The sequence below is a fragment of the Schistocerca gregaria genome, chromosome 6 (genome assembly GCF_023897955.1).
Source record: "Schistocerca gregaria isolate iqSchGreg1 chromosome 6, iqSchGreg1.2, whole genome shotgun sequence".
In the NCBI taxonomy this organism is placed as follows: Eukaryota; Metazoa; Arthropoda; class Insecta; order Orthoptera; family Acrididae; genus Schistocerca; species Schistocerca gregaria.
In genome coordinates, this window is record NC_064925.1 from 262,092,046 (window position 1) to 262,108,784 (window position 16,739).

General features: G+C 43.2%; 1 protein-coding gene across 5 annotated transcripts in view; it reads right to left on the reverse strand.

Annotated features, from left to right (window-relative positions):
* LOC126279011 (protein FAM110B) overlaps positions 1-16,739 on the reverse strand; it is a 1,155,794-nt gene that overhangs the window by 447,738 nt on the left and 691,317 nt on the right. Inside the window, exon 1 of one of the 5 annotated variants that reach the window (XM_049979395.1) lies at positions 5,251-5,324. The exons of the other annotated variants lie outside the window; for them this stretch is intronic. Within the exon in view, the coding sequence (XP_049835352.1) occupies positions 5,251-5,290 (40 nt within the window). The 5' untranslated portion in view covers positions 5,291-5,324. Of the gene's footprint in view, positions 1-5,250; positions 5,325-16,739 lie in introns of those variants that run through there. 5 annotated transcript variants of the gene reach the window in all.

The window sequence follows — 16,739 nt, forward strand, 5'->3', positions numbered from 1 at the left end:
TTGGGAAGGAAATCGGCCGTGCCCTTTCATAGGAACCATCCCGGCATTTGCCTGAAACGATTTAGGGAAATCACGGAAAACGTAAATCAGGATGGCCGGAGACGGGATTGAACCGTCGTCCTCCCGAATGCGAGTCCAGTGTGCTAACCACTGCGCCACCTCACTCGGTGTACTCGTTTGTGATTTCAATAGACTAAAAACCAAAAACAATCTCAACTCAGCCCGAACAGGCCGTGAAGGCCCAACGGTACCGACCGGCCACCGTGTCATCCTCAACCCACAGGCGTCACTGGATGCGGATATGAAGAGGCAAGTGGTCAGCACACCGCTCTCCCGTCTGTATGTCAGTTTACCGTGACCGGAACCGCTACTTCTCAATCAAGTAGCTCCTCAGTTTGGTTCACAAGGGTTGAGTGCACCCCGCTTGCCAACAGCGCTCGGCAAACCGGTTGGTCACCCATCCAAGTGCTAGCCCAGCCCGAAAGCCCTTAACTTCGGTCATCTGACGGGAACCCATTTTGCCAGCAAGCAAAGCTGTTGGCGGTTTCAATAAGAGTCCACGAAATTTTAGACATGTGTGTCAATTTTTACTTATCTACCTACATTATTCACTGAATTACTGCATTTTCAAAGGTTAACAGACTTTTGTGTCACCCTGTATATCACTTTGACAGATTTACTAGCTAAATGTCCAGTACTGACAAATAATTTTAACCATAAGCATGAGGTGACGGCTAAACAAATATTCTTTCTCCAGCAGAAATGCATATTAACTGCATACGTTACCATACTGAAAACTTTCTTTACGTTATTTCTATGCAAAATAATAAAAGCGATGGAAAAAGTCATGTTCCGTAACGCAACAAAAACTGTGATAGAAGTAGATTGGATAGATATCTAGAAATATCTGAATGGAACCCAATGCTTGCATAAATTATACGAAAGACAGGAGAGTTACAGCCTGTAGGACTACTGCGTTATTTAAAGAGCGAAAATCAGAATCTAATTTGTCTCTAACAGGTGACGTCTAGTCATGAACCTCTAATTAACAAAGACCACTAACCGCACTGACACGACATTCAGTCGAAACTATGGTCAATTAGTTCCTGCAGATTGAATTAACACAAGGAACAATTGCCGTTTTCCACAAACCGTGCTATAACATTCATTGATATATCTGGACTCTCTGGTCAACACAAGTGTTGCTTCCGTCTGTGCCATTTCAGCAAGGAAAACGAGAACAATTAAATTTTCTAAATTTTGTAAGGAGAGGTTGTTTATAAGCTGAAAAATGACTTTTTACGTCATCTAAGTGCTATAGCTAACTGCATTCTAAGGCAGAACGGATATATAGAATATGTAGTATTTTAGGAGCTAATACAACAGCACCAGAAATTCTTCGGCGTTTTGTTATAAATACACATAGAAATACAAGTGAACTGACTTATCAGAAGTTAAAAAATCTTACGGATCTAAAGGAAAATAAATATACAAAAAAATGTAACCAGTCATATTTATTTTTCAATTTCACGATATTTTTCGAAGTACAATACTTGCACCATCAAGTAGATTCAGCTAATATTAGGGTACCGTCAATGTTGCTTTTGTGCATTATAGTGTTGGCAACCTGTGGTAGTGTCAGCAAGAAGAAAGTAATAAAATAATATTTACATTACGTGAAACAGAAATTTGCGGCAGTTCGGTCGGCAGCACTAGGTAGTCAAATAGCAATATAAATATATTGCGCCGGCCGCGGTGGCCTCCCGGTTCTAGGGGCGCAGTCAGGAACCGTGAGACTGCTACGGTCGCAGGTTCGAATCCTGCCTCGGGCATGGATGTGTGTGAAGTTAGTTAGGTTAGTTAGGTTTAAGTAGTTCTAAGTTCTAGGGGACTGATGACCACAGCAGTTGAGTCCCATAGTGCTCAGAGCCATTTGAACCATTTTTTGAAATATATTGCAGTGATTATGGGTCTGTTTTCAACATCGTTAACGCTGGATTCTTCACTTTTCAGTCATCGACATTGCAGGGATGGTGGACTGCAAGACGAGATGCTCAGAGGTAGTTGGTGTATCTGAATCGGTAATTATGTTTTTTCTTACAGTATTTCTGTTAACTACGAAGTCATCTACGTCCGGTGCTTTTAGCGAAGCTCTTTTATTTGCTTATTGTCTAGACTTAAAGCTATTAGATGAAATTATATTTATTCGTAGCACATGACTAATTCATCGTGGAAGCACTGAGCAAAGAAACTGAATCATCAAAGTTTCTGGATATCCATGAAATGAGACCCCCCCCCCCCCCCCTATGTACTATTCGTGAAGTTTCCTAAATGCTGCTAAAAATACGAAGACAAATAGACGAATGTTGTCAGATACATTTATCTATAGCTCCGAATGTGGCGGGCTAACACAAGCATCTCACAGGAGAAAGCATGAACCGAACTCCAGCGCTGGTGAGAAGTACAAGGAAACGTTTAAGTAGTTCTGTGCAGGAAGATGGTTTACAGTGCGTTCGCTCCAAGGATAGATGTTAGCTCCTTTCTCTGGAAAATAAATACTGCGCATAAACAGGCAAAGAATCCGCTTCTGTTGGATTACGCCACTGGAGAGAAATCACTGGAAAGGGCAACTACCGTAAAGCACTTAGCACTAACCACTCGAAGCCATGTAAAGTAGAATAATCACAAAGAGAAGTTATGATAGAAGCAGATGCCTGATTGTGAATCATTGTGAGAATGTTAGCAAACTAATTTCAGCAACAAAGGAAATGGCTTGCAAAACGCTCGTTTGAGCAATTTTTGAGAATTATTCATTCAACACGATCACCATTTCGGCCTGTTGAGTCATTCTCAAGTCATAGCTCACTAAGATGTGTGCGAATGCATATCGTTCCTTTTTAACAGGACACTGTTCTTGTGTGAACTTTGTATACATATTTCATTTTATAGTAAGATAGGAGTAATAACTACCTCAAGAACACTCGCCTTCTTGTTTAATTAATTATTCAATATCATTTATTTTGTTTATTGTACGAACAGGTTGTGGTATCCACAACGGGGTTTTTCTCTTGTTGTTTCTGAAATAATAAAAGAAAGAAAAAGAAAACACTTCAGTGTAACGAAAGAAACGTTGTTTTCTTGCAAGAAGGCGGAACCTCTTTAAGGGGTGTAGGACGTCAAACGGGACGACTTGGCGAAGGAGAGGCACCACAACATTTTAATTTTCAATGTCTATACTTTTACAAATAAATTCATAAAACTTGGTCAGTATGACCAGGAAGGATTCAGAATTCACACTCATAGCACTGGAAGTTCGAAAACATAACAAGTAATTTTTTTACATGTAAAATTTCATAATTTTTTTCACTTACTAATGGCAGCATTTGTTGCTATAGGCACACTTTTCTCCATAAGTAAGCGAGATGAATTTTGCACAGCATACAAACCATACTTAAAGGTGTATGAAACCCTAGAATTTTCTAAATCTATTAAAAACTGTGGTAATAATTGAGGTAATTAACTACAAAATTTGTGTTTTTTTCTAAACACGAAGTTTGAAATACAACAGATTAGTCATTCTTTCACGAATTAAATAAATTCTAAAGTTTCATACACCTGTAAGTATGGTATGTGTACTGTGCAAAATTCATCGAAGAATCTCTGTAATTTGTGAAGAAAAGTGTGTCTATAGCAACAAATGCAGCCATTAGGAAGTGAAAAAAATGATGAAATTTCACACGTAAAAAAAATTATTTTGTTATGTTTTCGAACTTCCACTGCAATGAGTGTGAATCATGAATCCTTTCTAGTGATTCTGACAAAGTTTTATGAATTTATTTGTAAAAGTATAGACAGTGGAAATTAAAATGTCCTGTGATGCCTCTCGTGCTCCAAGTCGGCCCTTTTGGCTTCCTACCCCCGTTAATTCACTATCTCTGTAAGCACGGAAGCAGAGCTTAAAAATTCCATTACGATAAAGACATGAGTCCCCGTCATTTCTATAAAAGAACGTAGTACGTCACGTAATAATTATTATAGAATCCATTCATCTGCGCACATAATTTCGACTGTGCGTCCAGGAGCTGTGACATTTGACAATGACATTTGACATGTGGTCTACAGTAATTACAACAAGAATGTTTCGCTGTTTTACACAGGGTTTTTTAGAGTTCTTACTACAGGCTTCTATGAATTACAAAGGGGACAAAGTTGTGATCAGCAACCCGTATCCGGAAACGTCCAATTGCATACGAAGTAAGTGTGAACATCGGATCACTTTGAAATCTCCCGCTACGCGGTACGGACACAAACTGAGGAGCAGGTGCTGTCGTCAGCTCCTGTTATAAAAATGGCTCTGAGCACTATGGGACATAACTGCTGAGGTCATCAGTCCCCTAGAACTTAGAACTACTTAAACCTATCTAACCTAAGGACATCACAAACATCCATACCTGAGGCAGGATTCGAACCTGCGACCGCAGCGGTCGCGCGGTTCCAGACTGTAGCGCCTAGAACCGCTCGGCGCCGCTGTTATAATTATGACATTTAATGACTAACACCTTCGTACGATTATAACGACTACTGCGAGAAATCGGTAGGTACACAACAAAGAGGGTTGACTGTGGTGCTTCACAGACGCGCCGCACTCCCGGCTTGACGTTCTTTCTCACATAGAATAGCGTCCGATAACGAATATCCGAATTATGATCCACGCCGTGGACTTCTGCAGAGCACGCAGGTCGGAGGTCATTGTTTCTGCTGCGTGCGTACAGTGAACCTAGAGATTTGAACGTGATCCGACCTTCATACATCGAAACGGTACATTTCGAGATACGGGTTCTTTATCAAAACTGTGTCTACCAAGTCCTCTCTACAACCCCTCGAAGCCTGTAGCGGGAATCTAAAAACGTATAAACGATCAAGACTCCCGTTGTCATTCCATACACGTAAGCATTGTTGTCACGAAGGCAAGAAACGAAATGTACTGGGGCGCTTCATAGCGAACTACCGCTTGAGAATGGCATGACAGACCAAACACAGGTAATAATAGTCCGGACGAAATATATTGTCCTTTCTGAAACGGTGCAGCTCTGTGGATGGTTTGTGCGTTCCTAACCACACGAACGACGTAGTGCGACGGGTTCACAGTGGTGCGTATAACGCGCTAACAGCTGAGAAGGCGACGTCCAATAAGCAGCTCGGAGCAGCGACATCCCGGAGTGAGGCAGGAGTCGTGTGCGCCGCACGTACCTGAGGAGGCGAAGAACATGGCGGGGCGGAGAGCGCGCATGGCTGCGGCAGTCACGGCATGGCGTCGCGGCGCCCACTGCGCGGCGCGGCCCAGGCGTCGCTCGCCGCCGGCGTCGCCTGGCGCCCCCACCCCTTCCGCCCCCGGCACCCTTTCGCTGCGCAGACGCCGCCGCTGCTACCTGCCTCACGGGGCGCCGGCGTGGGCGGTGGACGCACCGACGCGGCGGAACCGCCGGACGACGCAAACGCGGCAAACTCGGCCCTTCCTCTCTCCCAGCCCAGATAACGCCCGGCCACTTCGCTTTCCAACTGCGACCGCGGAGAATGAGATTCTTTATGGAAACCGAGCGGGTAAGCGTTAGAGATTAGAAACGGAGCGAGTATATTTTCGGGGTACTTGTAAAGCCAGTACCGATTTGTAACAACGAAAATTTCCAAAAATAAACAACTTACCATACTTTTATTCCAATTGAATACATTATTAGGGTGTACCATTTGCTTATTAACTCACATTTCAACATATGCTCTTGCATTTTCCACGTTGTTGTTGTGTTCTTCAGTCCTGAGACTGGTTTGATGCAGCTCTCCATGCTACTCTTCTTCATCTCCCAGTACTTACTGCAACCTACATCCCTCTGAATCTGCTTACCGTATTCATCTCTTGGTCTCCCTCTACGATTTTTACCCTCCACGCTGCCCTCCAATGCTAAATTTGTGACCCCTTGACGCCCCAGAACATGTCCTACCAACCGGTCCCTTCTTCTTGTCACGTTGTGCCACAAACTCCTCTTCTCCCCAATTCTATTCAATACCTCCTCTTTAGTTATGTGATCTACCCATCTAATCTTCAGCATTCTCCTGTTGCACCACATTTATAAACCTTCTATTCTCTTCTTGTCCAAACTATTTATCGTCCATGTTTCACTTCCATACATGGCTACACTCCATACAAATACTTTCAGAAACGACTTCCTGAGACTTAAATCTATATTCGATGTTAACAAATTTCTCTTCTTCAGAAACGCTTTCCTTGCCATTGCCAGTCTACATTTTATATCCTCTCTACTTCGACCATCGTCGGTTATTTTGCTATCCAAATAGCAAAACTCCTTTACTACTTTAAGTGTCTCAATTCCTAATCTAATTCCCTCAGCATCACCCGACTTAATTCGACTACATTCCATTATCCTCGTGTTGCTTTTGTTGATGTTCATCTTATATCCTCCTTTCAAGACACTATCCATTCCGTTGAACTGCTCTTCCAGATCCTTTGCTGTCAATGTCATCGGCGAACCTCAAAGTTTTATTTCTTCTCAATGGATTTCGACATATGCACTTGAATTTTCCACACTGACCTTGAATCTAACCCCAAAAGCTGATTTCGCATGGGGTTATATAAGGGCTGTGTGCAGGCCAATCTGTCAGCTCCCGGCTATGTAAACTGTCATACAGGCACTTCCTCACTGGTTCTGCGTAGTGCTCTGTGTTTCCTAAACAGCCCGTGCGGTTCTAGGCGCTTCAGTCTGGAACCGTGAGACTGCTACGGTCGCAGGTTCGAATCCCGCCTCGGGCATGGATGTGTGTGATGTCCTTAGGTTGGTTAGGTTTAAGTAGTTCTAAGTTCTAGGGGATTGATGACCTCAGAAGTTAAGTCCCATAGTGCTCAGAGCCATTTGAACCATTTCCTGAACAGCAGTTCCCTTCCATTTTCCCATTCTTGAATCATAGGTCATACATACGTTCAAATCATTTCCAAGTATTGAGCACCATTCAAGCTGTCGGCGCGCCGTCTAGGGAGCACTCTCACGGTTCGTGCGTCTCCCCTCGTCGGAGGTTAAAGTCCTCCCTCGGGGATGTGTGTCTGAGTTTTCCTTGGCATAAATTAGTTTAATGTAGTAATTTAGTAGAAATTAGTAAAATTTCAGAAGTCACATAGTTTAAGTTAGATTAGGTAGTGTGTAAGCTTAGGGGCCCATGACCTCAGCAGTTAGGTCCCATACGCACTTATACCAGAAATTCCCAATTCATGTTGTTACGTAGTAGTTCAAGCAAGGTCGTAGGAGTAATCCACTAAATTACAAGCACATATCATTAACGTCGATATGCAGCGAGATCTTGCAACGTAATGTGAGACTTCCCCTTTGTATGTAAAAAATTACAGTGCTGGAAAAACACTTACGTTATTTAATTTTCAAACAGCTGAGCAAAACTCAACGTACTCAGACAATTTTCTGACTAAGAATAACCTATACCTTTCATGAATCACTTACCTCATAAAGATCTTCGTTACACGAACTACTGCAATACAGCGAGCGGCAATACTTCCAGCTAAATAAAAGATTTTGATAGATAACAAACAACGTATTTACCTTAATAGTGTTCAAAAGTCATAATATATATCCAGTTAAACAAGTTTCCTTTTTCTGACGGACACACGTCCAGATCATTCATTCATAGTAACCTCTCAACACTCTAGCGTCTCTCTCCCCGCTCACCTTCAACTGCCCAACGCTACACGCTGTTCACATCCAACAGCTCGCTCAGCTCAGCAAACTGAATGCCTTTCTAAACCTGTTAACTCACGACTAAGTGTTTACGTACCAATGAGAATTACATCTTCTACCGATATCTGCTATTACAGGCTCTTACTGATTACTAGTAAGAAAATAGAATACACAACTCGGCAGTATGCTTTGAGATCTATGCTCGACACGAATGGTATAACGGCTTGTTTACAGCATTTAGTCTCTTCTGCTTAACAGTCCTCATTTCTACAAAATGTGGTGACTCATGCAACCGACAATCATAATGGCACAATTTTGATTTTTTTGTACCGCAGTACAGCCGTGTCAAATCGTTAGGCCTATGAGCTTCTGATCGTTGGAGGTCTAATAAACAGTAAGACTCAATAATAGCGGATTCCAGCGGAAGGTGCAATTATCGTTTGTACGTTAACAGACAGTTACGAGTTAAGAGCAGGAGAAACACAGAGCTGAGCGACCGGAGAGAGCTCAGGCCTACCTTGATGACGAGGTACGCGTCGCGGCGTGTCTTTCTCGTCTTTCTCGTCTTTCTCTTGCGCCTCGGTTCCGCGGCGGGCCGGTGGTGCTATGAGCTACCCTAATAACTTTCCCCGCACGCCTCGTTTCGGCCCTCTGTAATTGGTACCAGCAGCCTTAATCGTGGACATGTAAGCGAAAAATCATGCCAGGACCGACAGTGAATAGTTTTACTCCTGACGACGATGGTACAGATGACCATCAAACGCTCGAACTGACGCGGCTTGAAAACCGACAAGATTTTATTCGCTCTGGAGGGTGTCAGGCGAAAATTAAGCTGCACTGCTTAATTTCACTGCAATCGTTTCATTTCTGTGATTCGACTTTAGATTTGCCATTAATCTAACTCGAAAAGCTCTCTGGGTGAAGACAGTGATAACGAAAGACTGAAAACCGATCAAACGTAGCAAAACAAGTTCTTAGCATTTTCGGGAAGAGGAAATAGACCGAACACCAGTTTCGTCATTCTGCATAAAGGAAAATGCTGGATGACCAAAAGAGACTTTTTATATCATACACTTCTCTGCCAGGTTATTCGAAACGTATAACAAATACTAAGTTACGTTAACGAGACAAAATTGGTCTATCACTGGATCAAACATGCGTTTAAGACCAGAAAAACGTCTGGAAATATGTTCCTAACGTTGTGTTACTAACGAAAGCACTGTAACATTTTTTTTTACTAACGAAAGCACTGTAACATTTTCTGCTTAAAACAACTGTTCCGTGTACATGATAGAAATTAAAAACAGGAAGAACCATAAAAAGGACCCTGCTAATGTTTTGTGGCATGTAACATGGCGGCGCTGGCTTCAAAGCAATATACAGCTCCAGTCTGTAGCGTCATCTCTCCTCATTATACACAGAGTGAGTCAGCAGTCCCTACAAATGAGCTTTACGCAACCTGCAACGCCTTCAAAAAACACGTGCAAGATTTTCAGACTTTCTCGCTCACTGCGCAGAAACTATTAGTTCTACAGAAAAACAAGACAGGATCTTTTTGTACGAAATTTAATACATTAAAATTTTGAATTGGGATACGTTTCGCTGGAGGTAATGTTTTTCGAGTTACTCGAAAAAAACGCGGTTGAAGGTCACTTTTGTGCATTTTTCTTGAAAAATTGGAAAACTAGAGCCTCCAGTATAGAATTTAACTTCATTAAATTTGCTACAAAAAGGTCCTCTTCATAATTTATGTAGGACTAACAATTTGCTGCAGTGTGCGGGAGAGATGAAAAATCTTGCATGTGGTGTTTCAAGGCTTTGCGGGTAGTAGCATAACACGCATCGGTAGCGGCAAATGAATCACCCTGTGAAGCTCCACGATTGTTATGGTCAGACACCACAGAAGACGCATAAAACATGGACTACGTTATGATTCCACCATACACCATTCAATAATTCTCAAGTGGACGTTAATCCGACAGACGTAGATGTAACTGGACGGACAACTCTACACAACATTCGCCAGTATCAATACCACGCTTCAAGACGGCGTCAGGACTATATACGGTCGCCGCCGAGAAGGGCACAACTGGGCATTCTACAAGTTACATTAATCATCATTCACTGTATGCACGGCTAGATCACTGGTCAAGGTCAGAACAGTGTAAGTGAAGAAACTTCCTGGCAGATTAAAACTGTGTGCCGGACCGAGACTCGAACTCGGGACCTTTGCCTTTCGCGGGCAGGTGTTCTACCAACTGAGGCTGCCCAAGCATGACTCACGCCCCGTCCTCACAGCTATACTTCTGCCAGTACCTCGTCTCCTACCTTCCAAACTTAACAGAAGCTCTCCTGCGAACCTTGCAGAAGTAGCACTCCTGAAAGAAAGGTCCCGAGTTCGAGTCTCGGTCCGGCACACAGTTTTAATCTGCCAGGAAGTTTCAAATCAGCGCACACTCCGCAGCAGAGTGAAAATCTCATTCTGGAAACATCCCCCAGGCTGTGGCTAAGCCATGTCTCCGCAATATCCTTTCTTTCAGGAGTGCTGGTTCTGCAAGGTTCGCAGGAGAGCTTCTGTTAAGTTTGGAAGGTAGGAGACGAGGTACTGTCAGAAGTAAAGCTGTGAGGACGGGGCGTGAATCGTGCTTGGGTAGCTCAGTTGGTAGAGCACTTGCCCGCGAAAGGCAATGGTCCCGAGTTCGAGTCTCGGTCCGGCACACAGTTTTAATCTGCCAGGAAGTTTCGTATCAGCGTACACTCCGCTGCAGAGTGAAAATCTCATTCTGGAGTGTAAGTGAACTTTAGCAATATTTCCACACTTCATCACTCTCCTGATACATTATGCTCATTTTCTCCTGATACATTACTGTAAACGGTTGCTAATATGTTTTCAGTTTTGCTGCAGTTTTCCTAAACCGACTCGGCGCTGTGACGAAGCGCTGTAGCTACTGCGTGCAAGGAAGCCACTTCAATAACTGCAACTACTAATGACGGAAGTTAGAGTTCTCTTCCTGCCACATTTATGTTTGACGCCAAAGATACTTGGCGAATACAAATCTGAGCAAGGCAAGACAGAAAAGGAAAGACCCTAAGGTCAGAAGAAAATAACAACTTCCTAGAATGCGAATAAAGATTCCCATGGCAGCGACATGATGAAATAAAAGAAATTATTCAGATAGTGAAGGGAGATGAAAATTTAATAGTCATGGGTGACTGGAATTCGAGTGTAGGAAAAGGGAGAGAAGGAAACGTAGTAGGTGGATATGGATTGGGGGTAAGAAATGAAAGAGGAAGCCGCTTGGTAGAATTTTGCACAGTGCACAACTTAATCATAGCTAACACTTGGTTTAAGAATCATGAAAGAAGGTTGTATACGTGGAAGAACCCTAGAGATACAAAAAGGTATCAGATATATTATATAATGGTAAGACACAGATTTAGGAACCAGGTTTTAAATTGTAAGACATTTCCAGGGGCAGATGCGGACTCTGACCACAATCTATTGGTTATGACCTGTAGATTAAAACTGAAGAAACTGCAAAAAGGTGGGAATTTAAGGAGATGGGACCTGGATAAACTGAAAGAACCAGAGGTTGTACAGGGTTTCAGGGAGAGCATAGGGCAACAATTAACAGGAATTGGGGAAAGAAATACAGTAGAAGAAGAATGGGTAGCTTTGAGGGATGAAGTAGTGAAGGCAGCAGAGCATCAAGTAGGTAAAAAGACGAGGGCTAGTAGAAATCCTTAGGTAACAGAAGAAATATTGATTGTAATTGAGGAAAGGAGAAAATATAAAAATGCAATAAATGAAGCAGGCAAAAAGGAATACAAACGTCTCAAAAATGAGATCGATAGGAAGTGCAAAATAGCTAAGTAGGGATGGCTAGAGAACAAATGTAATGATGTAGAGGCTTATCTCACTAGGGATAAGATAGATACTGCCTACAGGAAAATTAAAGAGACCTTTGGAGATAAGAGAACCATTTGTGTGTACATCAAGAGCTCAGATGGAAACCCAGTTGTAAGCAAAGAAGGGAAAGCAGAAAGGTGGAAAGAGTATATAGAGGGTCTACACAAGGGCGATGTTCTTGAGGACAATATTATGGAAATGGAAGAGGATGTAGATGAAGATGAAATAGGAGATACGATACTGCGTGAAGAGTTTGACAGAGCACTGAAAGACCTGAGTCGAAACAAGGCCCCCGGAGTAGACAACATTCCATTGGAACTACTGACGGCCTTGGGATAGCCAGTCCTGACAAAACTGTACCATCTGGTGAGCAAGATGTATGTAACAGGCGAAATACCCTCAGACTTCAAGAAGAATATAATAATTCCAATCCCAAAGAAAACAGGTGTTGACAGATTTGAATATTACCGAACTATCAGTTTAATAAGCCACAGCTGCAAAATACTAACACGAATTCTTTACAGACGAATGGAAAAACTAGTAGAAGCCGACCTCGGGGAAGATCAGTTTGGATTCCGTAGAAATACTGGAACACGTGAGGCAATACTGACCTTACGACTTACCTTAGAAGAAAGGTTAAGGAAAGGCAAACCTACGTTTCTAGCATTTGTAAACTTAGAGAAAGCTTTTGACAATGTTGATTGGAATACTCTCTTTCAAATTCTAAAGGTGGCAGGGGTAAAATACAGGGAGCGAAAGGCTATTTACAATTTGCACAGAAACCAGATAGCAGTTATAAGAGTCGAGGGACATGAAAGGGAAGCGGTGGTTGGGAAGGGAGTGAGACAGGGTTGTAGCTTCTCACCAATGTTATTCAGTCTGTATATTGAGCAAGCAGTAAAGGAAACAGAAAAATTCAGAGTAGGTATTAAAATTCATGGAGAAGAAATAAAAACTTTGAGGTTCGCCGATGACATTGCAATTCTGTCAGAGACAGCAAAGGACTTGGAAGAGCAGTTGAATGGAATGTACAGTGTCTTGAGAGGAGTATATAAGATGATCATCAACAAAAGCAAAACGAGGATAATGGAATGTAGTCGAATTAAGTCGGGTGATGCTGAGGGAATTAGATTAGGAAACGAGACACTTAAAGTAGTAAAGGAGTTTTGCTATTTGGGGAGCAAAATAACTGATGATGGTCGAAGTAGAGAGGATATAAAATGTAGACTGGCAATGGCAAGGAAAGCGTTTCTGAAGAAGAGAAATTTGTTAACATCGAGATTTAAGTGTCAGGAAGTCTTTTCCGAAAGTATTTGTACGGAGTGTAGCCATGTATGGAAGTGAACATGGACGATAGATAGTTTGGACAAGAAGAGAATAGAAGCTTTAGAAATGTGGTGCTACAGAAGAATGCTGAAGATTAGATGGGTAGATCGCATAACTAATGAGGAAGTATTGAATAGGATTGGGGAGAAGAGAATTTTGTGACACAACTTGACCAGAAGAAGGGATTGGTTGGTAGGACATGTTCTGAGGCATCAAGGGATCACCAATTTAGTATTGGAGGGCAGCGTGGAGGGTAAAAATCGTAGAGGGAGACCAAGAGATGAATACACCAAGCAGATTCAGAAGGATGTAGGTTGCAGTAGGTACTGGGAGTGAAGAAGCTTGCACAGGATATAGTAGCTTGGAGAGCTGCATCAAACCAGTCTCAGGACTGAAGACCACAACAACAATGGCGGCGACGTGTGTCAGATAGATACTAGCATCTGAACACCTACTCAGTTAACGAACTTAACGACTGCGCGCCAGGGGATGGCCTGATGAGTTTGGTACTGAAACAATTAATCATTAAACATATTAAAAAAAAGCGAGTCGATGCCGAAGCAAATAAATTTGTCCTGATTGTTTTGCTTGCAGTTCCAATCGATAATATGTCGGGTATATGCAACTAAGTACTACCAAAAATGGTATCTTCCCTAATACACTTGTGATCGGAAGTATCCGGGTACCTGGCTGAAAATGACTTACAAGTTCGTGGCGCCGGTATTGCTGGATTTCAATAAGGTGTTGGCCCACCCTTAGGCTTGATGACAGCTTCCACTCTCGCAGGCATACGTTCAATCAGGTGCTGGAAGGTTTCTTGGGTAATGGCGGCCCATTCTTCACAGAGTGCTGCACTGAGGAGAGCTATCGATGTCAGTAGGTGAGGCCTGGCACGAAGGTGTGCTGTAGGATTCAGGTCAGGACTCAGTGCAAGCCAGTCCATTATAGGAATGTTATTGTCGTATAACCACTCCGCCACAGGCCGTGCGTAATGAACAGGTGCTCGATCGTGTTGAAGTCGCTATCCCCGAATTACTCTTCGACAGTGGGAAGCAAGAAGGTGCTTAAAACATCACTGTAGGCCTGTGCTGTGATAGTGCCACGCAAAACAACAAGGGGTGCAAGACCCCTCCATGGAAAACACGACCACGCCATAACACCACCACCTTCGAATTTTACTGTTGGCACTACACATAGTGGCAGATGTTCTCATGGCATTCACCATAGCCACACCCTGCCATCGGATCGCCACATTGTGTACCGTGATACGCTACTCCAACTCTTAAATCGTCCAATGTTTACGCTCTTTACACTAAGCGAGGCATCATTTGGCATTTGCCAGCGTGATGTGTGGCTTATGAGCAGCCTCTCGTCCATGAAATCCAAGTTTTCTCACCTCTCGACCAACTGTCATAGTAATTGCAGTGGATCCTGATGGAGTTGCCGAGCGAGGTGACGAAGTGGTTAGCACACTGGACTCGCATTCGGGAGAACGACGGTTCAATTCCGTCTCCGGCCATCCTGATTTAGGTTTTCCGTGATTTCCCTAAATCGCTTCAGTCAAATGCCGGGATGGTTCCTTTGAAAGGGCACGGCCGATTTCCTTCCCCATCCTTCCCTCGCCCGAGCTTGCGCTCCGTCTCTAATGACCTCGTTGTCGACGGGACGCTAAACACTAATCTCCTCCTCCTCCTCGTGATGTAGTTTGGCATTCCTGTATGATGGTCTGAATATATGTCTGCCTATTACGCGTTAAGACCCTCTTCAGTTGCCGGCGGTTACTGTAAGTCAACAGACGAGGTCGGATTGTTCACTTTTGTGCTGTATGTCTCCCTTCACTTCTCCACTTCGCTATCACTATCGGAAACGGTGGACCTAGGGATGTTTAGGAATGTGGAAATCTCGCGTACAGACCTATGACACAGGTGACACCCATCACCTGACCAAGTTCGAAGTCCGTGAGATCCGCTGAGCGCCCCATTCTGCTAACTCACGATGTATAATGACTACTGAGGTCGCTGATATGGAGTACCTGGCAGTAGGTGTCAGCACAATGCACCTAATATGAAAAACGTATATTTGGGGGGGGGGGGGGTAGGGATACTTTTGATCACGTAGTGTAGCTTCCTGCCCTGTCCGTGACGCACGACTCCGATTTTATTTCCTGCAAACGAGCTGTAATTAAGGCGACACTTTTTGATCGGTCACAGTTGTCTTGTATTATGCCTCTTAGGAACACACAGGACACCAGATGATATTATAACAATACCCAGATAAGTCGTACTCAAATGCAAATAAAATAGCTTGTGAGCTTTAGAGCGCATACAGATAAAGCATACCGGCTGATTTAATTGCAGCGAAATGACAGGCACGGAGAGCCTACTTCACAGAACTTGATTCCGAGAATATATCCAGCCGATTTTGTCCTAATTATTGTATATAATTGAAATCACAGCTAAATAAAAGCCTTAAATGAGGACTCACACACACACGCACGCGCACATGAGAGAGAAAGAGAACTCATGTAACGATACAATGGCAGCAGAGCATTCGGCGTTATCGAAGCGGCAGGAAGGATAGTCTCGTGGTTCGGTAACGGTCTTACATTGACATTATGATACTACTATCGTTTATTTAGCCAACTAGTTATCATGGCTCGAAGAGTAATAACACGATTAAAATCACCGCTCGTTCAAATGGTAATTTTTTCCGAAGCTTTTCACGCTTAGCACTCAGGTAGACTGCTACTAACGCGACTCCTAAATTGTTGATCTGAGTGTCCCTGTGACGGACTAAGACGACAGCGGAAAGGCGTTCAAATGTTCAAATGTGTGTGAATTATTAAGGGGCCAAACTGCTTAGGTCATCGGTCCCTAGACTTACACACTACTTAAACTAACTTATGCTAAGACCAACACACACACCCCTGCCCGGGGGAGGACTCGAACCTTCGACGGAAAGGCGTGTTGCTCCTTCGAAGTGCCAGACAAAAGTTGAGGATGTCTGTACTCGTCGGTCCTGTTTAAAACTCCCTGCCCAGAGAAAAACCTAGGGCTCACCCAAGAGGCGTTACTTTCTATGATCACTTTAACTGGTCTTCTTGAAAGATCGCCGGCCGCTGTGGTCTAACGGTTCTAGGCGCTCAGTCCGGAACCGCGCGACTGCTACGGTCGCAGGTTCGAATCCTGCCTCGGGTATGGATGTGTGTGATGTCCTTAGGTTAGTTAGGTTTAAGTAGTTCTAAGTTCTAGGGGACTGATGACCACAGATGTTAAGTCCCATAATGCTCAGAGCCATTTGAACCATTTGAACCATTTTGAAAGATCACTCTGGGATGTTGCGCTGGCAAGCTCCGGCTACAGATTTACTACAAACTCTGCGTTGCACGTGTATCCTTATCCGTTTTACCAACAAAGACTCTGTTTCAAGGGAAACTGTCGTACTGGTGGAATTGGTAAACTGTTAATGCATTAATCATTTAGTCATAAAAATGGGGAAAATACCTCTGTACCGGAGATCATCATTACGTTACCGTCAAGCTTATATTTAATTTTTGGTACTAAATAACAAAGTTTTATTACTAATTTTTGATTTTAATTACTTCTACCAAATTCTGTGTACGTCTTGATTTTACACTCGGTATTGCCAACTCCAAATTATGGCATCACTCCTCATTACCTTCAATGCCTTGGGGATGTGAAGAAAAGAATGAACAGTAGCATGAGTACAGAATAAGTGCTGATGGTAAA